Here is a 21,579-nt window from a genome sequence, read left to right as displayed (position 1 = left end):
TGCAAAGGATCTTCCATGAACATGACAACATCCATGGACCAGAAGTAGGAGAATGTCAAGCCTCTTATTACACGGGGAGCAGCCTGGCAAGCAGCTCCAGATACTCTCCACCAAGAGACCCGCCCCCCTCTGACTTTGATTGGACGTGACCCTGAAACAAACCGATCAAACCAACGATTGCAGCAAGTATAACACAAGATATTAAGAGCTCAAGAGTTTATGCTTATGCTGTGTTCACACCAAACACGAATTCGCCTCTTTCGAAGGCACATTCGAGCACATTCGCGTTTGGTGTGAACACGGCATTTAAGTTCCTCAACTGAACGTTTGCCGTTAGTGGTCTATGCTGAAGGGTCGAGTAGGCTATATGCTTCAGCATGAAAACCCCCTTAAAGCAGCATCCACCATAAAATACTAATACACACGTCATACGAACGTAGGCTATTAAGTCATCAAAGGACACTGCAAACTGAAATACCAGAACATTTGCTATTCAATCTTTAAACCTACATATGAGATTGTACTGCATGGAAAAGTCAATGTTATTGTTCTAATGTGTCTCCAGATATATGGTGTTGGTATAAAAACTCCATATCAGGCCATTGCATATTTTCTTTGTTTGTAAATAGGACCGTGACCATAGAAATAACCATAGTAACAACGAAGCATGTTGCCAGGTCATGTTATTACAAATACTTATTTACACACAAAGAGGTAAAGATATATACACACTTAAATTAAAATAGCATATAACAAATATTTGCTATTGGATACCTAAAATGCCCAATTGACAGTAGTGGTATTAACAGTCTGAATTAAGGTTATAGAATAGGCAACTCTTAATGATGGATGATTGCATGTTAGAGGCTGTAGCTGTTCTCTTATACTGCAAGTTTAGCATAGTGATGCCACTAATAATATATATAAATTGTCAAAACCGTAACACATTAAGTGGTAGGCCCTACTGAAAAAAATTCCCAATTTTACATTACTTTTCCCAAAGGGCAGGTTTTGTGAGCTGTAAAGAAAAAAGTAAATATTCTAACTAAAGTTAAGTGATATTTCACCATGGCTAACTTTCTTAGATGGATTTTGTTTGAATTTAGGAGCGGTGAAGAGATCTGTAGTGAAATTGGGAAGGGGGGGTTATAAGTGAATGCAGGCAAGAAGCGATGCTGAGTTAGTTGTGTTGACTGAGATGACTTCTTAGTGTTTTAATGAAGACAAGAGACTTTTTTTCATGCATGCATTTAATTAACTTAATCTAACTTGTATATTTATAAAATAAATTATATACAGCAAATGATGACACAGGCCAAAAATAAATTCTTGCCTTTCAATAACAAAAATATCTCTTGTTATTGAGTCAAACATCAGAGCTTATTGGCAGGTCTGATGCTCAGCCATTCAAACATTTGTTACCACCAAGCAGCGGAAAGTTTGCTCTTAGTTTTAGTAGCATATTTTCTGACTCTTCAGATGCCTTTTAAAAATGGGTTTAACTAGATATTGCCTTGTTGTTTATCCAGTAGTTGCTGTCCACATGGTATATTACAAACCTCCAAGCCCTCTCTGGAGATTGCCTTCACTGTGATGAGGGTACAGAGATATAGATTGCAGATAGTTGAGTCTCATCTCAAACAGCCCTCATTCTCTTTTTCTCGCCTTTCTATGTCTTTATTTGTATTTTTTGTATTTTTTGTAGATCATATTCAGATCAGACTGGAAATCAAGGTGATGAATTGTATGTTGTCTTGCTTGTTGAGGTGGGACATCTTTAGGCCGGTGCCACAGAAGACACTTCTGTTTTGCTCTGTGACACTGATGTTTCCTCATCAGTCATACCGCCCATGCCTACAGTTGTCAGCATACAGTTACGGAACTGGAAAAGAACAGAGAATTGGTACAGAGAATATAAATCTGAACTATACAGTGCCATTACAAATATTCAGTAGCAATATGAGAAAACTGCAAAGAACTGTAAACCATATGGAATAGGTATTACTTTCAAGTTTTGGCTTGTGCTACGCACCTGTTTGTTCAGCAGCACATAGATAATAGGATTGAACAAGGCTGAGCTTTTGGAAAAGAAGGCAGGGATTGCCATAGACTGGGCAGTGAAGGCAACTCCTTTGTTGAAGAAGATATAAGCAGCAACACTGGCATAGGGGGTCCAAGCCACAAGAAAGCCCACCACCATCAAGATGCACATACGTGTCACTTCCTTCTCAGCTTTCTGGGTGGAGGCTGAGTCCTGCTGTGAAGCTGCAGCCTGAAATTGTGAAAAGATAAGAGTGGAGGAGGACTCCATGAGTGATCAAAATTTAGCTTGGTATTCCATTCATCTCTCTGGACTAATTAAGAACATAATCACAAAAGTGAGTTTCAATGAGAAGCTTGCTTGCATTTTTCAGTACTAAAACTGTTCTGGAAAAAGCTATTTCTATTAGTTATGAACATCCAAACATATCTTACCGCCTTGACTGTGCACACAAGGTTTCCATAAGTGAAGAAAATGATGACAACAGGAATAATGAAGTGGCAGCTGAACATGTACAAGACGTAGGACTCATTGTTGAAACCTGGGGCCAACGTGTAATAATCAGGGCCACAGGAACACTGCAGGCCCTCAGGAATGTACCTGTGTAGAGAATATATCTTCATTTACAGTGCATTTCCCAACCAAGTACATTATTGGTTAACATGGATGACGAGATCTCCCTCACAGCCCACATTGCTGCGGTCTCCCGGTCGTGTAGATTCACCCTCTACAACATCCGGATATCAGGAGATACCTGTCTGAGCATTTCACCCAGCTGCTAGTCCAAGCACTTGTCCTCTCAAAGTTGGACTACTGCAACTCGCTGCTTGGCGGTCTCCCAGCATGCACAACCCACCCTCTCCAGAGGATTCAGAACTCAGCAGCCCGTCTGGTCTTCAATCTACCCAGATGCTCCCATGTTACCCCACTCCTCATCTCCCTCCACTAGCTTCCCATCACGCATCCCATTGACCTTCCGAGCGGTGAACGGGACTGCACCCGACTACATCAAGTCTCTCCTCCAGCCTTACACCCCCACCCGAAACGGTCTTCTTCTGACAACCGTCTGGTGGTCCCACCGCTCAACAGCTTGTTGGTTTGTTGCAATTGTCTTAAAAGTATTGTACTCGCCATGAAATACATTATTGTTGCTTGCTTTTTTCCACAGGTACACATTTTTTGCACTTTTGAGGTTCTTGCTGTTTAATTGTAATTTGTACCTTTCTAACTACATGCTCTTATTGTTCTTTCCTTTGGGACAAATTTGGTTTTCACAATGTATGGTTCATGTTTGGCTACCCGCAATGTTTGGGGCTATCTCGTTGTTATGATCAGTGGCCTATGCAGTTTTGTAAAACTCTCTCTTGGAAGTCGCTTTGGATAAAAGCGTCTGCTAAATGCATAAATGTAAATTTAATATGATCATTTGTAAAAATGTGAACAAATATTGACTGTGTTTGTACGCAAGTACTATGTAAGTACTATGTATTGTACCTTGACCAGCCAACAAGTGGGGGAGCAGCACAGGCCATTGCCATGACCCAGGTGAAAGCAACTCCTGCTCCTGCATGGGTGGATCCAAACTTGAAGCTTCCCATGGGTTTGCAAACCACAATATATCTCTCAATGGCCAGGACTACTAATGACCACAAGGCAACTTCACCTAGAATTGAAAAGGAATATAATGATTAAATTGTGTTTAAAATCTCAAATGATAAAATCATGTAAATTGCAGGTTTGTCAAGTCAAGAAACGTAACACGGTAGCATGGTGAGTAAGCAATAGAAGAATGTATAGCCTCATATACAGTTTTTCTTACCTCCAAGGGTAGCCATGAAGCCCTCAATGGCACAGCCCAGTGGCCCAGCGACAAAGTAACCATTAAGAGCAGATGTGATGGTGATGGTGAACCCAAAGAGGACCATGATCATTCCAGCCACAGCCAAGTTGACCAGGATGAAGTTGAGAGGTTGCCGGAGCTTCTTGTGCTGAGCTGTAACCAGCAGTGTCAGACCGTTGATAGGAAAGCCAAAACAGATCAAGAAAAACATGTAGACGGCAAGCAATTTGAATTGCCATGGGTCTGCCAAGTAATACTGTGTGTACTCATAAGGATTCCTGACAAGCCCAGTCCGGTTGGACATGGGGATGTAGAAATTGTTGCCCTCCGTGCCGTTCATCTTCAGTCACTAAGGTCTGCTCTGACAGGGAACTTGCTGTCTAAGGACAATGGTGTTAATCAACTCCACAGTCAGTTTTGTCTTGGTCGTGGCTTTTATACCCTTTGGAAGCCTGCACCAATTGTCTAAATAAGATTACCAGGGGATTGTAACAAAGTTAGGCGTGAAATGTCTAGTCTTTAATTGTGCTTAACACCGGATAGACACCAATGCTAAGAAAGGATTTATAAATTAGCCAAGCACTAGTTTTAAAGTCAGATGGTCAAACCCTTCAAGACCCGTTTAGTGTATTTGGACAAACCCATCTGCTAAACGATTCCAGTTAAAAAATGCTGCCACTTTAACACAAAATGTATCAAACACTCAAACAGAGACAAGACAATCATGAATCAGTCAAGATCAACCGAGCAGAAAGCCCCTCTGGCTACAGGCTTCAAATACCTTTGGCCCTGTGTGGCAGGTCCGGACCAGATGGACTCAATGCACAGAAATCAATTACCTGTCTGCCACAACAATCTTGCTATTTGCAATTACAGCACTCTGTAAAATGTACATTGATGGTGTTTTTCTTTCCAAAATGTAACTTTGGCTTGCTGCACCTGCAGAAAAAGACATTTCAATTTGTCACTAAAAAAATCACATCTGGAATGAAGACAGTATGAGCAAAGTACATTTTTTTCTGAAAATCTGCCAGAGGGCAGTTAAGGTAAAGTTTCCTCTGACCTAGTTCTATTCCATTCATTAGCCATCCACTGTACTGTTAATTAAGAGATTTGAACACCAAAAAGGTGCTGTAGTGCGCCATAAGCTTATTAGGTAAGTGGTTAAATAGTTTGCTTCTACGTCACTCCACCTTCTCCTGTCACTCTTTATACATTAAAGGATTTTTTCCAACTTAAAACGTTAAAGGGTTTTCAACAGGATTTGGAAATGTAAGGCTTATTCCATTTCACCTGGCATCCAAGTAACCTTAACGGAAGTACCAAGAACAAGGATAACTGACTAATTAAGCACAGTGATTAGTGACACCTGTGCTGTCATGCCCGCATGAGCTTGAAAATTAAACATTGTATTTTCTCTGTGGTGTCCACACTAATAGGCCTACGTTTAGTGTGGACTGTGAAAACAGAGGCTTTAGAAAACAACAATGTATTTTTATTCATGTGACGCAGTCATGTGATGTGACTAGGGATGGGTCGTTTGCGTAAATCCCCCCCCCTGAGCTGATTGAATAAAAACATTTTTTACATGTTTTTCATCTTTTAGTAGTCATCATGAAATGAGGAAGGGACATTGCAGCCTTTTTTGCCCCAGTAAATAAAAAAGGTAGAGAAAAAGGGAGTCAGGTGGCTGAGCGGTTAGGGAACCAGGCTAGTAATCAGAAGGTTGCCAGTATGATTCCCGGTCGTGCCAAATGATGTTGTGTCCTTGGGCAAGGCACTTGCCTCTGGGAAATGTCCCTGTACTTACTGTAAGTCGCCCTGGATAAGAGCGTCTACTCAATGTAAACATATCAAGGTATTGAGAGAGCTGGAAAAGGGAGGGCCAGAGCCATTTGTATGATTTTAATGTAAAGCCAAATTAAAGTATTTAATGTTTATATATCATTTGTTTCTGCTATTTAATGTGCCCCTCTGATTAAACACTGCCCCCCCCTCCCCCCTTGGCCCCCCCCAGTAAAATTAGTCTAGAACCGCCACTGGTGTTATTTTCTTCATTACTAATGTTTATTGTTAGCCTGACTTGTCATACTCATAATTCTAGTCAGAATATGAGTCTGATATACCTCTCCGTTGGGCTGTGAGTATGAAGCTTGTTTCAATAGAACTCTAAAAAAATGCCTCTTCGCTCATTTCGATATATCAGAGCAATGTAGTATGTTGTTTGTTGAAAACTAATTCAACCCAATCGCTCTTTGATGATGTGGTTGATTACGTTACTGTTGATCATCTGTCCATCATCGTATGAAGCCCGCCCTGACAATTTGATTGTTCCGAACAGCTCCTGTTCATACTTTGTGAACACACATTTTTTTCCAAAACTAGAGACCCAGACCTAGGTTGGTCCTCTGTTGAAGGACCAGGGGCGGGTACTCTGTTGAAGTTTAAAACTATTGGATCTGCCCAGAGCCACTCTGATCTGCCGTAACCAATTACTAGCGTTCGCCTTAGCCAACTCCTTCACCATTAGCTCGAAAATCAAACTTTTCTCGAACCCCGTAGGGAGGAGGGCCACAACATCATGACCACCAACACAATTCAGCAAGGATTGTTCTTGCTCCGGCTTTAACTTACGGATATTCAGCAGCGTTGCCACAAGCACAGAATAGCTTCGCTCGCATCTTTCTCTGCCGCCATTACTGAACAACAACTCAAACTAATGGACAACATCAACGTCATCATCCTCAGCCACTCCCTCTGTTCGCTGATTGGACCTACAATTATTTTTCTTCTGAAAACCGACTGATGCACTGAAATCCCAGACCTAGTACAGAAGCAAAATCTACATTGAGCGGAAGTACGTAGGAGGGCAGAGCCAGGCAAACCCAGACCCAACTTCCCGACCAAATTTTTTTGTGGGCGGGGCTAAATTGGGCTGCCAGCCAGGCTAGTTTATTGTGGTAAATCTTCACAAAGTACTTCATGTCAAGGCAGTTCTGTATATCCCAGCATCAAATGATTCTTACTGTACACTGCAGGGACTAGTATGAGATTGTCATTTTTGGCATGTTACATTTTCTTAGTCAGGGTTAGCAAGTGCATTGCACTTACATCCAATGGAAAACAAGGCCTGCCATGATATGCTCTCCCTCGCATATATTTCTTCCCTTCTATTCCAGCATTAGCCTGGCTGCCAGCCCAACTTCTCCCCGCCCACAAAAAAATTTGGTCGGGAAGTTGGGTCTGGAGGATCTCGTATTGGGGAACAACTACAGAAAACCAGAATCTGGGCGTACCAATGAAATTGCCAGGGCGGGCTTTATATGATGATGGAAAGATGATCAACATTAACGTAATCACCCACGTCACAAAAGAGCGCTTAAATTGAATTCGTTTTGAACAAATAACATATTATGTTGCTCTGATTGGTTGTAGGTCTATCCAATTGAGCGAAAGGCATTTGTTTTCCAGGCTCTTTTGAAATACGCCCTATAATCAAAGCCTAACGGAGAGTTCTCAGACTCATATTCTGACTAGAATTAAGAGTATGACAACGTCAGGCTAGCATTATGTAGGCCTACATTTGATAGCATAAATGTAATACCAATACATGTGTATGTATAAATTGGACAGGTCTGAAAACAAAATAATCCACGGTAGGTGGGGGATTATTGTTTTATTTTTTCATTTATTTCATTGAATTTAACAAAAAGAGTTATATATCCTATCTTAAAAAGGGATTTTATGGTGAGAACATTTATTTTGATGTTGATACATCGTTTTTAGTACCCTTCTCTTTTGTAGGCTATAGGCATGTGAACCTTTAATCCCTTTTCAGGACATCTGATATCCTATTCTGGATTAGAAGGCTGTTGTTTTCGACCTGTCTGAGTAACCCACACGCGCAGGCTAACTGCATTAAAATCGCATGCCTTTGAACCTATACATTAGTATAAAGAGCCATGTTCAATACTTTGAATCTGCTACACAAAATACATTTCCTTTGGTAATCATGGCTGGGGTAGGGCTATATTTCCGCAGAATGCTATGTCGTGGAGCAAGAATGTTGGTTCGCGTTCGTTACTATACGGTTTGAATGACGAATTTTAAGGATTTTGTGTTGAAAATAGGATCTGATATATACACAGATAACCGACATCCTTCTCTTGAATTCTAGAACAAAGAAATTATAATGTGAGACTTCTGTCTCCCCTTCGTTTGGTTGAGATATGAAGACGAAATCTTTCCCTCTGATTCTGAGTGGTTTGCGCGCGCTCCCGCGAGGGATGCCTATCCAGAGTCATGCATTGGGTCGCACAACACCGGAATGCCCTACTACATGTGACCCATTCAATACAAAAGAGGTGTAATACAACTACGTGTCACAGTTGTTTTGGTTAGCCTACTCTCCAGTTTGATTGCGTTGTTAAAGGTTAATGACATAAGGTGCGTTGCGTTCTATGGTTTAGGACTGCGGCTGTTTGCTTACTTTACTTTATTTACAATTAAACTTAGTCTTTCCGTTAGTTAAGAGGCGGACTAGAACACTTTCTTCAACACATTTTTAATTCAATTAAACTGTTTGGTCCGGATTTGAGCATTGGCCAAACTGAAGGTGTCAGAATAATTACAAAACATGTGTCAAAGCTGTAATAGCAATCACCATGACAACTCACTCACTCAACGTTGGCCGCAACCTCTGGGTCACGCAGATTGTCATTCGCAACAACGCAGGCTAATCGATTTGCTAACGGTATCTACACAGGCTACCTGTTCTTCCTTAGCAAAAATAATGGCGTGACAAAACCCAGCGAAAAGTTGATTCTGAAAAATCGCAAATTTCAGACAGAATGGACTGACAAGAACGCATTTGTGTTGCCTGTGGGGAGCACAAAACCGATGTGTTTAATCTGCAATGAGACGGTTGCTCTTGTCAAAAGTGGTAGAGCTAACGTGAAACGTCACTATATGACACAAAGGATAGGCTAGACACTGAACAAAAGTACCCCCAGAACTGTTCTTCGGGAGAAATTTGCCAAGGGGCACGGGCACTGTGCCTAAACGTTCAAAAGTCAATTTTGAATGGGAGTCAATAAGGGCCAGAAAAGTAAACCATGGTCCGTTCGGGACCCTCGACTGAATGGAAATTTGGTGAGTGGACCTTTTGAGTTATTAATTGAGTACCCCTGTAGGCTACATGAAGTCAGTCCATGTCGAATGCACCTGTTGTCTTTGGTTGTAGGCCTACGTAATAATAAATGACGGAAATTACGGCTGTCAAAGCATCAATGGGATGTAGTAGAGTATATTTACAGTTAATTGTAATAATTAAGCAGAGACTTAAATACAAACCCACAAGCAAAAAGTAGCAGCGGCAGTTACACAAGTCTTCTAGGCTACCGATAAGTGCAGCTGTAAGTATTTTGTACAGATGGCATTTAAAGAGGTGCGCTTTTAAGACCTCGTCGGTAGTGACGGAATGCTGCGTTGCTGAACGACAAGATTATTTCACTACTGTGGAGCACGGAAGAAGAAACACCACATGGTCGGTGTGTGAAAGAACTTCTCGTGTGCACAGGTGTCACGAGACGACTGAATGATGTCCGATATAATTACAGAATAATTACCGATAATTTGACGCCCCCTTGTGTCGACCACAGGCAATAACCTTCGATATTGAATTATTTTATTTTGGGGGCCTGGTCTTCGTATCAAATCACGTGACGTGTTTTAAATAAGGAATAATACATTGATTTGATAAACCTATTCTTTAATTTTGAATCCAGTATCAGGATTGGACTAAGATTAAAACAAAGGTACCCTAAATCATACAGGTCGTACACAAGGTTTCAAATGTATTTGCCATTGGGATTATTTGGTTCTGCTCCTTTGATCAATCAAAGAGGTGATTGAAAAAAAAATAATAATTTGTGCGTTTCTCTTGGTGTGTTTCTCTGGTAGGGGAAATACATGGTGGGAACGGCATGGTGGGGAAGTCCTATTCTGGTCCAGGTATAAAGAGGGATTACCTGGGCTGCATCGGATTGGAGGATTTGGCAGCAATTTGATCAAGGGTTGGAGAACAGTGATGCTTTTTAGAATTTGACAGGATGCAACAAGTGTGGGCCTTTAAATGAACAATAAAACAGTATGTTGTGCATCAATTTTAATGACTTATCTAGAATTCTCCTGAGGTGCCACAACATCCTGAAGGAAAAATATAGTTAAGTCCCCTGCTAATGGATCAGCCAGACACACCAGTCAGACTTCTCTACCAACTGAGCTACACTTTAGTCTGTCCTTTTGCCTCTCTGCTTCCACAAGCTGCAGATGTATCCACTCCAGAGGGGGATCTAGAGATTTTCATTCGGGGTGGCAGAAGTAAGTTGTTGGGTGGCCTCCTGGAGGCTAATCATAACCCAAGTAGGGGGGTACAGTACTCCCTATGGTAAATATAGGCTATAACGTATTTTAAATTAAACAGTAGGCTAACATTAATATCATTTATTGAAATGTTCTGTAATTTACAACAACAACAAAATCCATGGGAAGATTGGGGTGGCAGTATTTTTTATTGGGGTGGCAGCTGCCACCTCTTAGATCCGACACAGATCCACTAATTTGCATTCACTGAGATGTGAGCATGGTTTATAGGTTTAGTTATGAGGATACCAATTTGAGTTACAGTTTATTCCTTGAAGATGGGTACTTGATTGTTTGTTGTTTGACCCTTTTTGAATGGAGTGCATTGATCTTAGTATATTTTGTTTCCTTGACAGACATTGGCCGGGTTTTCCAGATTCGTTAAGAAGCTCTTAACGCTAAGAGCTTCTTAGGATTGTTCTAAGATCTTAGCGTTAAGAGCTTCTTAACGAATGTGGGAAACCCGGCCATTATAAGATGTTACAACTGAATATTACTGTGCTTAAATTTTGGAATCAATAAAATACTGGATTAACTCAATACACTCACTGGAGCCCCTTTTCACTGTATAGCCGTCACAGATAGCTTCACGGGCACTGTGCCCTATTTATAATTCCAGGAATCTGTATGTCACCTACTTCATCACGGGCACTGTGTGCCTTTTATTTTTCGGTGTGTCTCACCGACATTTTAATCACCGACTGCATGATGGGTGTTGTGCACTACAAAGTAGCCTACAGTTTGTGACATGACCTTTATTTTGAAAAGATAGGAAAATCAACCGGAAATTATATTACACATTGAGGGTGGCTTCCCATACTGCATAATGTAGTAAAAAAAGGGACGCACCCAAATTTGGTTAAGGCTTCCTGCATGCAATTTACTCAAACCCCACGATGGTACGCTTCTCCCGCGTGCGGGAGTGGAGCTCCGTATTTGCGCTGTTCAAGCACAAGTGCTGGACATCAAAGTTGACATTGTCTTTCAACTGCTCAAGTACCAAGGCTGCTCCGCGGTTTCCAAAAATGGAATATCAGGTAAAATAGACCCATTTGTAACTTCGTGTGGCTCGTATGCGGCATGAGATAACCAATGTGCTGATCTAGCTAGCTAACAAGCTACAAGCTAACTAATTCGCAACCTAGATTTCGTTAGCCAACTTGCTAGTTTGACAAGTTTACGATAGCTGACTTGCCCCTATTAAAATGGTCAACTTTAGCCAGATGCCACGTGCAAAATGTGCTGTGGAATAGACATGTTAGCTTGTTAGCTTTATGAAGCAACATACACCAGCCTCGAATTATGTTGAATCAATGTACGTTTTCTGGGTGATTCTCATTTTCGAAACTTGAAGGTAAGCTAATTGACTTGTTAGGTAACGTAATAAATCTAGTAGTAAGCCACTACTAAGTAAAAACAAAAAATGCTAAAACATGAGAAGAAATATGCACATGCGAGCTAACTAAATGTTTGCTTTTTAATAGGCTTCACTAAATGTTTTAACTTTCACGGTAAAATGAGGTATTCTGTGTACACCTGGAAGAAAATAAATGTTGTCGATTTTCTCCCTTTCAAATTCAGACTATAAGTTAATTAAAAGTGAAATGTGTGAAAGGATGCACAACACCCTCAATGAGAATTAAACTGGCTTTTGTTGCAATTGTTTACCTCTGTGCCCCAACACTCAGTTGACGTTTTGTAAAGCCTTGTCCCCAGACGGCCTTGACCAATCCCACTTTAGCTACCGGTCACTACCTGAAGAAGGTCCGTCAAGCTTTAGGTCAGTGGTCTTCAACCCTGGTCCTTAAGGACCCCCTGCTCTGCATTTTTTTTTAGATGTTTCCCTGCTGCAACACACGAGTCAAAGGAATGGGTCATTAACAGGCTTCTGCATAACTAGATAACAACCATTTAAATCAGGTGTGTTGGAGCAGGGAAACATGTAAAACGTGGAAGACAGGAGGTGCTTGAGGACCAGGGTTGAAGCCATTTTGTGCCCTCAATGACCTATGGAACAAATCCGACTGCAATTTGGGATTCCTGTTACTTGGGATTGTATGCCAGTTTTTTTCCATATCATGTGCAAAAAATGTGGACAATGGACAAAACTTGAATGAACAATATTTTGAAGTACCATGATGGCCATTTTCTTGAAAATACATTTATGGAAATTGTCCACCCCTTTGCAGCCCTACAAAAATAGTTAAACTTTTCATTGATTAAGTGACATTGTAAATGTCAAGTGAATATTGGCTGGATTAAATAGCTTCAGTTGTACTTAAACTTACCAGTATATGCATGTTTTATTTAAATTCTAAACAGTATATACCATTTTTCCACCACAGGATGCTGTGTGCACCCTCAATACCTTACAAACCAATTCCAGTGCACTTGAGCAGGTGCGACGGGAGCGGGGTAATCCTCAGCTCCAGCTCCAGGCCATGAGGGGCTTCCTGGAGCGGACTGGACTGGAGGTGAGTAAATGACGATCCCCTTTCCACCTGGCATACCCAGCACACTGGCAATTTATCAAGTGTTTTTTATTTGTCAATTCAATCATTTACGGGTGTACACAATGAAACAAAACGTTCCTCCAGGACCATGGTGCCACATAAACAACATAGACCTCAAACATTACATGAGACGGGTATTTCACGAGGTTCCTACATTAAGTGCTTGCGCAAACCGGGCAATAGGCACAGTGAGAGGCAGTGCAGCGCTGACCAATACACAGGTAAAATAAATAAGTAGTGTGTTGAGGTTGCAGTTATTAGGTAGCACTAAGGATACTGTGGATGTAAACTTGCATACTGTGGCATAGTGCATTAGAATGTGCAAGGAATTGCAAGGTAAGTCTGTGTCAATGCCTTTGTTTATATCTTTTGTGTATGAGAGAAATTAAACCTCTCACTAAAGTATGGTGGCACTAAAGCTGTGCAAAAAATGTATTTTATTAATTTCAAATCTATGGTTTAGGACAGTGTTAAACTTGGGTAGCCTGGTACGGAACCTCCACTGCTTCCCTGAGATTGAGTAGGTATAAAGGATAACTGGGCATTCACATATCCAGCTATTCGTTATGTGGATTCCACACTGCAGCAATGTGCTGTTAGCACTTCAACGTGGGTGTGGGGGTCTTTTAATCTTTGGTTGTTTACTTGTTAGGCATTTTTATTGTTAAAATGTAATTGAATAATTCCTTTGTCTTTTTGCATTTTGTTTGTAAGAAAAAATAATAAATGTAAAAAGGTAATATCGCCCAACTTAGGTGGCACATTGTAAATATTCCTTGCCTTATCCTCAAACCTATTGAAAAATGTAAAAAAAAAAAAAAAAAAAAAAGCATACTCATTCTGTATTGTCTTTATAGATTATTATATAGTTTTAAACTAAATGAAGTAAAAAAAACTTTTTTTGGGGTTCAAAGGTAGAGGATCTTGACCATCTGAATATAATTCATGTCACTGGAACCAAGGGCAAGGTGAGCCTTTGTGTTTGTGTGCATTGCTCTAAATATTAATTGTACATGCAACTGTGCTGTGTATTTGTGTGTGTATGTATATAACCACTGTTCTTGTATAATCAGGGATCAACGTGCGCTTTCACAGAGAAGATATTGAGGGGCTACGGCTTTCGGACTGGATTTTATAGGTATGTCTAAATCAGTATCAAATAACAATGACTCATCATACAATGTGTAGTTGTAGTCGTTTGCCATTGCAATGCCATTTTCCATTTCCCCAGAGAGTTTCTGTCATGAAAGACATAGAAAGAGAAAAAAATATTTTGAAAAGATTCTGGTTAAGATTGTATGCATCTCCCTGTAGTTCCCCTCATTTAGTACAAGTAAGGGAGAGGATAAGAATTAATGGACAACCCATCAGCAAAGAGCTCTTCACCAAATACTTCTGGCAGGTTTATGGGCGATTGGATGAAACAAAGGTAGGCCTGGAAAAATGTCCCAGTGGTACACACTTTTTAAATGTTATAAGAAATTCCCCAATGATGCATAGTGAAATTAATTTGACTTTCAAAACCATAGGAATAGCGAAAAGAAAGATTGAAAAGCGACCTTAAGTTACATAGGACGCACAGCATAGCATCATTAGCCAAACAACTTTTGTAAACATTACAAACTATGTCTCGGTTCATGTACCATTATCAGTGGCTTTCATTCAAATAACTTTTTAAGCTATTTTAAAGGATAGCTGGATCCCACAGCCACAAACTAAAGTTAATTGAGATAATGTGGGACCTCTCGTTTCATACTGACCAGTGCATGCACATCATGTGACTGCACACTTTGTCCAATTTAATAATTTGCTGCAGCTAACAGTGCCCTGTACTTCTACCCCTCACAGGATGGTAACGGGCAGACGATGCCTGCCTATTTTCGCTTCCTCACCATCCTGGCCTTTCACATCTTCCTGCAGGAGAAGGTAGGTCATGTTCATGTATCATCCTTACATTTGGATGCAAACTGGTTACCCTTAGTTTTATATAGGCAGTAAGAACTTAAAGGCAATAGGAAAGTGTCCACCCTTGACTTCCAACTCTATACGGTTGGTTGGTTTGTTTTCCTTGCACTCTACTCATCCTCATAATGTAGTCTAAAGTCATCTTTAAGCTCTCCACATAGTATTGTTCTAAACCTTATTTTCTCTTCTGGATTCCTTAATTTAAAGTTGCAGAGTTTAATCAAGTTTGCAGGTTCCTTGTCCAAACTTCTATCCAAGTACCTAACCCCATTCCAACTGGAATTTATAAAAAAGCTTTTTGTATGAACGTACAAACAACATTTATTCCATTTTACAACGTATGTAAAATGGAGATTAAGGTAACACCTTGATGTATTCCCAAAACGCATGAAAGCATTTTGAGTAAACATTTCACAAAAGCAAATATGAGACAGATTTCAGCTTGTGGCTGCACAATAGTTGCTCGTTATGACAGTTCAACTGTGCCGTTCATTCGGAAATTGAATATATTTGACCAATGCCACCACATGGCTCAAAAGTACTACCTGCATTGTAGCTTTTCAATGTTGGTCTAATTATAACACAATACAGTACAATGCTTTGATTGATTGTTAATCAATCTGTAGCTAGTAAATTAACACCTACTCGTTGAGCCATCCTTACAACCCCTAGTTCCAGTGATCCTGTCAGTCTAAGTATGTTTGGTTTTAGACTCAAAAACAGTGACAACCTCTTGGTCACCTTGCAATTGGAAAGAAGATTGTTACAGGTGAATATTTTGCCATGAATTGTGCATTAGTAAGATGATACTTTTCCTCTTTTTGTCTAGGTGGATTTAGCTTTGCTTGAAGTTGGGATCGGTGGAGCCTATGACTGCACAAACATAATCAGGTAAAATGCCAAATATGGCTGTGCGATGTGACCAAAATCTCATATCCTCTGATAAAGATCCTTTTATATCCCGATAACGATGACATACATATCGTGATATGGCACATTTTTTGTAAATTCTATGAATAAATAGTTTACATAAAATGACCACATGGAGAGGCCTATTTATTTGTAGGCCTACTTGAATAAACAACACACAAAGTTGCAGGGCTCTCAAGTCTCTCTCATTCGCCACAAGACTCACTCATTTCAGCCATTTCTCACACTCTCATGCAACACCATCTATTTATCCATACACCTGAGATGCTGCTAAAACAATTTAAAAGTAATTTAGCTTATATTTAAGACAACATGTTAGACTACAGCTAACTTAATACCAACAGGGACTTAAGGTAAGTTGCTGTAATATGGTTCCAAATATAGCCTGACCTGTGAGGAATCTGTAACTGTGAGGTCCATTATGTGCTCCTAATTTGTACTCCCTTTAAGTAAATTAAACAGCTGTTCTGAAATTGAATTTAGGGAAGGTTACTCTGGAAGTTAACTTAACATTGCTAATGTAGAACTTGCTCACTATGTTGAGCAATGGCAGCATGGACTGTGGCAAAACGGTAGTCGATCAGAATATAAACTGATGACATTTGCTGAACAGTATTTACATTTGTGCAACAGAAATTGCAGCAAGTCATGAAAGTCTTATACATGAGTGTTGTTTGTCATATTTCTTTTGTCCTTAACTGGAAATATTGTATTCCTAGTGATATCTGGAGAGGGTGAGAAAGAATACTAACAGACCCTCCCCCCCACAGGAGACCATGGGTGTGTGGCATCTCATCTTTGGGTATTGATCATACCCAGATATTGGGGGATACCATTGAGAAGATTGCCTGGCAGAAAGGGGGCATCTTCAAGGTTATTGCGATGTTAGAAAGATAACTTTTTCAGAGTATTCATCATTCCGTTTCTGTGTGTATTTTGTGGTACCTTACATTTTGTTCTTTCACACTTTTTGACCATTTGATTTGTGTGACCTCCATGTTCTCCTGTAACTGCATACAAAGCAATAATATCCAACAGTATTGATAGCACACAGCAGAAAAAGTTGCAATCAAACTACAGAAACGTGTCATTAATCAAATGGTTCTCTGGACGTTCCCCCAGCCAGGGATTCCAGCCTTCACTGTGAAGCAGCCTGAAGGGCCTATGACGGTTTTAAAAGAGCGTGCTGTGGAGATTGGGGTGAGAGACTTTTCATAAATTGACAAAGCACAAGATACAGTTAGACATTGTTAGACAGAGAATGTAAAAATGGATGTATCTGGTCCTGGAAATGCCATGGAAATTAAATGTTGATGAGAAGTTAAATATTGCCTTCTCACCTTGGTCAACCTCTCTTAAGGCAGTAATAAACCTCACAGTAAGGACTTGAGCTTTCAATCTTCCTCTTGTCACATTCAAATGTCATTTTTGTCTCTAACCTGCCTCCTAATGGATATAGCTTTTAAATAGTGGAGTATATGACTAATGAAAGCAGACGTACTTGTACAAAACTGAAGTTTATAGAGGCCTTTATACCCTCTGGGTTGGAGGCTTGTTCCATGTTGAGGCTGTATTTGAAGCTCACTGAATTAATATGTAGAAAGTATACATTTCTGGTGTTCAAGTCATATGAATCAAATTGTGTTGGAGCCTTCGATTTATGCAGATTGTGAAAACATTGCTAAAACATATATGGTTAGCCTGATCTAACAAACATATTTATAATGTCATTAATCAATCCCAATAAAAGGGAAAACAATCAGATCACCAGCAATACTAGAAACATAGAATTGCAAACATCTATTTCCTTACTCTGGGTCTTGTCCCTCCTCTGTTTGGTGTGTTTCCCAGTGTCCGCTGTCGATGTGCCCAGAACTGAATGAGTACAGAGCAGAGGCCACCCTGCATCTTGGCCTGGCTGGGCAGCATCAGTGCTCCAATGCCTCCCTGGCCCTGCAGCTTAGCCACACCTGGTTACAGAGACGCTGCTTGTCCGGTGTGTGTGTGTGTGTGTGTGTGTGTGTGTGTGTGTGTGTGTGTCAGATTCAAAAAGTGTACACCTGCTTTTTTTTAGTGTTTTGGTATTTTTGGGTTCCTTTTGCATGTTTGAGTTACTTCCTTCATCTTTTCAAATCCTAGTTGTAGTCTGATTATGACCAACATTGTGTATTAATTAAATCGTATAGTACTCAAATCATTCAGTCGGTTGCATTCAATCTTTATTCACAACCTAACTGTTTGTCCACCCACAGAAGATGGCCTCCCATCCCTAACAAGGGAAACCACAACTGTTCCCTTGGCCTCAGCCTTCCAATTAAGCCCAATCATGGCAAAGGGTGAGTCATGATGAATAACTCTTAAACCCTCTTTTGTAACGAACCTTTACGTAAACAAAACGTGAACCCCAGTATCCAAATGTTGATGTGCCAATAAATGACGTTTGTGTGTTAGTGGTCAAACTCCTTCCTACCACTCATGTTTAACAGTGGTGGTATGAATACAGACACTAAGCTGTTACGCCCTGCAGCAGAAGGTTGTGTAAGATTCAGCTTTTAACGTACTTTAAAACTAATATTATAATGGGCCAGAAACTTAAATCACTTGTCTATTGATTTGACTGCTTGCATGTTTATGCAATGCTCATTGCATTGTCATAGAGCACCTCTATAGTCATGGAGAATAATTAGACTAGCTCTTTGTAAATAACATATTATTCTTGCTATGAAATTACTATTGTCTAGCCAATCATCAGTCAATCACTGGCCACAATAAGCAATACATGAAGTGTAGTCTAATGTAATTACATTGTGATCCCAACAAAGCAAATCAGTAATTGTAATTGGTGTAGGTACTACAGGATGGTGCTTTCTTTTGGCTCATTAAAACACTTTCTTGCCCTCCCTTCATCGCTCCACTTCTCTGGTCCACAGGACTAGCAGACACAGAGTGGCCTGGCCGCACACAGACCCTGGAGCACGGCCCTGTCACCTACTTCCTGGATGGAGCCCACACCATGCGCAGCATGCAGGCATGCGTCCACTGGTTCAACCATGCTGCTGCTCAGCATGAGAAGGGGGCAGGGTGAGCATGGAGATTTGGAAATGTTTTCAGTAAGATGTCATGTTTATACGAATACATAACTGTGCACAGTAGCAGTTTTAATTACTCTGTAGTTAGGTTTGTAGTATTCTGTTTGCAGTCTCAATTTCTTTCATGGACACTGAAACAATTAGCCTGGCTGCCAGCCCAACTTCTCCCCGCCCACAAAATAATTTGGTCGGGAAGTTTGGTCTGGCCGGTCTCGTATTGGGAACAACTACATAAAACCAGGATCTGGGCGGACCAATGAAATTGCCAGGGCGGGCTTTATACGATGATGGACAGATGATTAACAGTAATGTAATCAACAACGTCACGAAAGAGCCCTTGGGTTGAATTCGTTTTCAACAAACAACATATTACGTTGCTCTGATTGGTTGTAGGTCTATCCAATTGAGCGTAGAGGCATTTGTTTTACGAGTTCGGTTGAAACACGCCCCGTAGTAACAGCCCAACGGAGAGTTTTCAGACTCATATTCTGACTAGAATTATGAGTATGACAACGTCAGGCTATGAAACAATGCTAACTGAGTTCAAATCCAATACACTGACTTGACCTTGAACTCCCATGCCTTGTACCCACACAGTGGACCTGTGGTCCGAGTGCTTCTTTTCAACGCTACGGGGGAGAGAGACTGTGCAGCCATGCTGAAACTGTTGGTGGTGAGTGAACAATGTGTGCCAATACTTGTGGTTTGCTTGAATTAGGTCATCTTGTATAAACCGAAAGGGGCACACTACAAATCAAACAAACCTCAAATAATTTCAAGGAGAGCAATATGAATAGATTGGAGTGATCCTGATCCATCTCTTTCCGATTACAGTACATTTTCAATGTACTTTTGCCAGATTTGGTTAGGTTGCAGCTGTAATCTTTTTGCAAAGCAAAAAATATGTAGTTGTGGTTGACCTATACAAACCAGCTCCACAAAATATCCATATTGAACTCATCTTTTTGCAAACAAGTGTTCTTTCCACCCCCCCCCCCCCCCACCCCCCTATAGCCTTGTCATTTTGACTTAGCTGTGTTCTGCCCGAACATCACTGAAGCCACAGCATCATGTAATGCAGGTAAGGCTACCGTTGTCTACAATTGGGTGCATACTGCATAGTTATATGGAGGCATTCATTTAAAGATGTGCTGTGATCATTTCAAAGTAATTTTTACATTGCACTATGAACTGGTACAAATGGAACAAAATAAATGTTGTTCACCATACATAAAAACATATTTTCTCATGGTATATGTTGAAGATCTGAGCTTTAAGAGATGTAACTACTACTAAACTATCATTTTTGATGCTATGTTGTCAGCATGGTGGAGATTTGTCCCTCTCTCATACTTAGACCTTTACTCCCCCAGACCAACAGAACTTTAATGTATCTGTGGAGAACATGCTGACCCGCTGTTTGGACAACCAGCAGAGCTGGCGTCTGCATACCGGCCAGGAGGAGGGGCTGAATGCTGCGGGGCTCATCCATGACCATCTCCCCCTGATGGCCAAACACAAGAGCGACACCCTTGTTTTCCCCTGCATCCTTAGTGCCCTCCAGTGGATCTGCCAGGGAAGGGACTCTGTCCTGGCAGACTCGGCCAAAATAACCGTACCAGTCAAGGACAGCATCACAGCAAAAGCATCCCCCTTACGAGAGGCCACTGGGATTCACGTCCTTGTCACAGGCAGCCTCCATCTTGTAGGAGGGGTGCTGAAACACCTTGACCCTACTTTTGCTTTGTAAAACACAATTTGAGGTTTAAGTTTGTGGATTGTGTACAAGTAGTTGCATACCTCTTGGCTTGTTCCATGTGAAAAAGCAGAATCTATGCCTATAAAGTAAAATGTTTAGATGGGGTGTATGGTAGGGGTTAGTGGCATCATTGGTGGGTTTAATTTGGTTAAAGTATCTAATTTAATAGACACGGCAGATAAGTTGTTTAATATGAATATATGACCTGGCAAGTACAACTTGATGCCAAATGTTTTAGACAGAAACACACAGCTGCCTTTTGTGTATTGCAAAAATTAAGCCTCACTGTACTTGAAGCCAAAAACTTAACACTGGCTTAGAAATAGCTCTGTTAGTAAAATACTTCAGTTTTACTGATCTGATAAATGTTAATTATTTTCTTAAGTGCTTTGTCCATGACACGGCTGTACATACTTTCTTGAGCTGTAAGAAGGCATAGTTAGTATTTATGTTTAACATGACTTATTCACACTTGGCATTAGTATGAATACCATGTTAAATTGACAGTTTAAGAATGGGATGTGAGCGTCTTGTATTGTAACACAAAGTTTTTGTTGCTTTAGAAATGTCACTGCGTCAAAAGATTTGTCAGTCAGAAACAAATCAAGAATTAATCGTAGCTTGTCATCTTGTATACTGTCTTAATATATATATATATATTTTTTGTATGTCTGTGCAATAAATATAAAATTTATATTTACTATTTGTTGAAGAATTGTGTTCAAAGTCATTCACATTTATGGTAACATGTAATATGCTCACATCAAAGACATGCATTGTGTGGACGTGAATGAATGTTGGTAATGAATGTTGGTGGTGGTCGGAGGGGCCGTAGGCGCTGATTGGCATTCACGCTTCTGTCAGTCTGCCCCAGGGCAGCTGTGGCTACAATTGTAGGTTACCACCACCGGTTTGACTGTCCTTGATGACCCCATCCACCTCGGGTCTATTCCAGGATTTAACGTTTCAAATCCGTCACCACAATCCAGTCTCCTGATTTTAGGTCATAAGCTAGGCTA

At 40.5% G+C, this 21,579-nt stretch overlaps 2 protein-coding genes across 6 annotated transcripts; one reads left to right on the top strand and one right to left on the bottom strand.

Annotated features, from left to right (window-relative positions):
* Positions 1 to 714: 714 nt before the first annotated feature.
* LOC146236308 (green-sensitive opsin-2-like) lies at positions 715 to 12,115 on the bottom strand. Of its 2 annotated transcripts, XM_084686933.1 has the most exons (6): positions 11,973 to 12,115; positions 3,861 to 4,034; positions 3,536 to 3,704; positions 2,476 to 2,641; positions 2,033 to 2,272; positions 715 to 1,882 (listed from the first exon to the last, which is right to left on the bottom strand). In XM_084686933.1, exons 2-6 carry the CDS (start codon positions 3,970 to 3,972, stop codon positions 1,778 to 1,780), a joined length of 792 nt encoding a protein of 263 aa, XP_084543059.1. In that variant the 5' UTR covers positions 3,973 to 4,034; positions 11,973 to 12,115; the 3' UTR covers positions 715 to 1,777. The 2 variants fall into 2 exon arrangements, with proteins under 2 accessions (XP_084543059.1, XP_084543058.1); XM_084686932.1 differs by lacking the exon at positions 11,973 to 12,115 and having other exon boundaries at positions 3,861 to 4,682.
* On the top strand, positions 8,590 to 21,260 carry fpgs (folylpolyglutamate synthase). 4 transcript variants are annotated; one of them, XM_084686930.1, is made up of 15 exons: positions 8,590 to 9,032; positions 12,650 to 12,778; positions 13,732 to 13,785; positions 13,891 to 13,955; positions 14,132 to 14,246; positions 14,666 to 14,743; positions 15,612 to 15,673; positions 16,483 to 16,585; positions 16,835 to 16,912; positions 17,564 to 17,708; positions 17,965 to 18,048; positions 18,643 to 18,793; positions 19,399 to 19,474; positions 19,816 to 19,882; positions 20,175 to 21,260. In XM_084686930.1, exons 1-15 carry the CDS (start codon positions 8,964 to 8,966, stop codon positions 20,549 to 20,551), a joined length of 1,653 nt encoding a protein of 550 aa, XP_084543056.1. In that variant the 5' UTR covers positions 8,590 to 8,963; the 3' UTR covers positions 20,552 to 21,260. The 4 variants fall into 4 exon arrangements, with proteins under 4 accessions (XP_084543056.1, XP_084543055.1, XP_084543054.1 ...); XM_084686929.1 differs by lacking the exon at positions 8,590 to 9,032 and adding an exon at positions 11,117 to 11,341 and having other exon boundaries at positions 17,968 to 18,048; XM_084686928.1 differs by lacking the exon at positions 8,590 to 9,032 and adding an exon at positions 11,119 to 11,341.
* The last annotated feature ends 319 nt before the right edge of the window (positions 21,261 to 21,579 follow it).

The sequence above is a fragment of the Hypomesus nipponensis genome, chromosome 22 (assembly GCF_054491055.1).
Source record: "Hypomesus nipponensis isolate SF chromosome 22, ASM5449105v1, whole genome shotgun sequence".
NCBI classification, from domain to species: Eukaryota; Metazoa; Chordata; class Actinopteri; order Osmeriformes; family Osmeridae; genus Hypomesus; species Hypomesus nipponensis.
The sequence above is the reverse complement of the archived record's forward strand: the minus strand, read 5'-3'. Positions and strand labels throughout refer to the sequence as shown.

Bases quoted from the DNA above. Each gene is read 5' to 3' on its own strand.
- LOC146236308 (XM_084686932.1), bottom strand. From the start codon at position 4,221: ATGAACGGCACGGAGGGCAACAATTTCTACATCCCCATGTCCAACCGG. The intron at 3,705-3,860 runs GTAAGAAAAACT...TTTCAATTCTAG, and splicing joins CTTCATGGCTACCCTTGGAG to GTGAAGTTGCCTTGTGGTCA. The intron at 1,883-2,032 runs GTGCGTAGCACA...GTTCTTTTCCAG, and splicing joins ATGTGCTGCTGAACAAACAG to TTCCGTAACTGTATGCTGAC.
- fpgs (XM_084686928.1), top strand. From the start codon at position 11,201: ATGGTACGCTTCTCCCGCGTGCGGGAGTGGAGCTCCGTATTTGCGCTG. The intron at 11,342-12,649 runs GTAAAATAGACC...TTTCCACCACAG, and splicing joins TTCCAAAAATGGAATATCAG to GATGCTGTGTGCACCCTCAA. The intron at 13,786-13,890 runs GTGAGCCTTTGT...TTGTATAATCAG, and splicing joins TCACTGGAACCAAGGGCAAG to GGATCAACGTGCGCTTTCAC.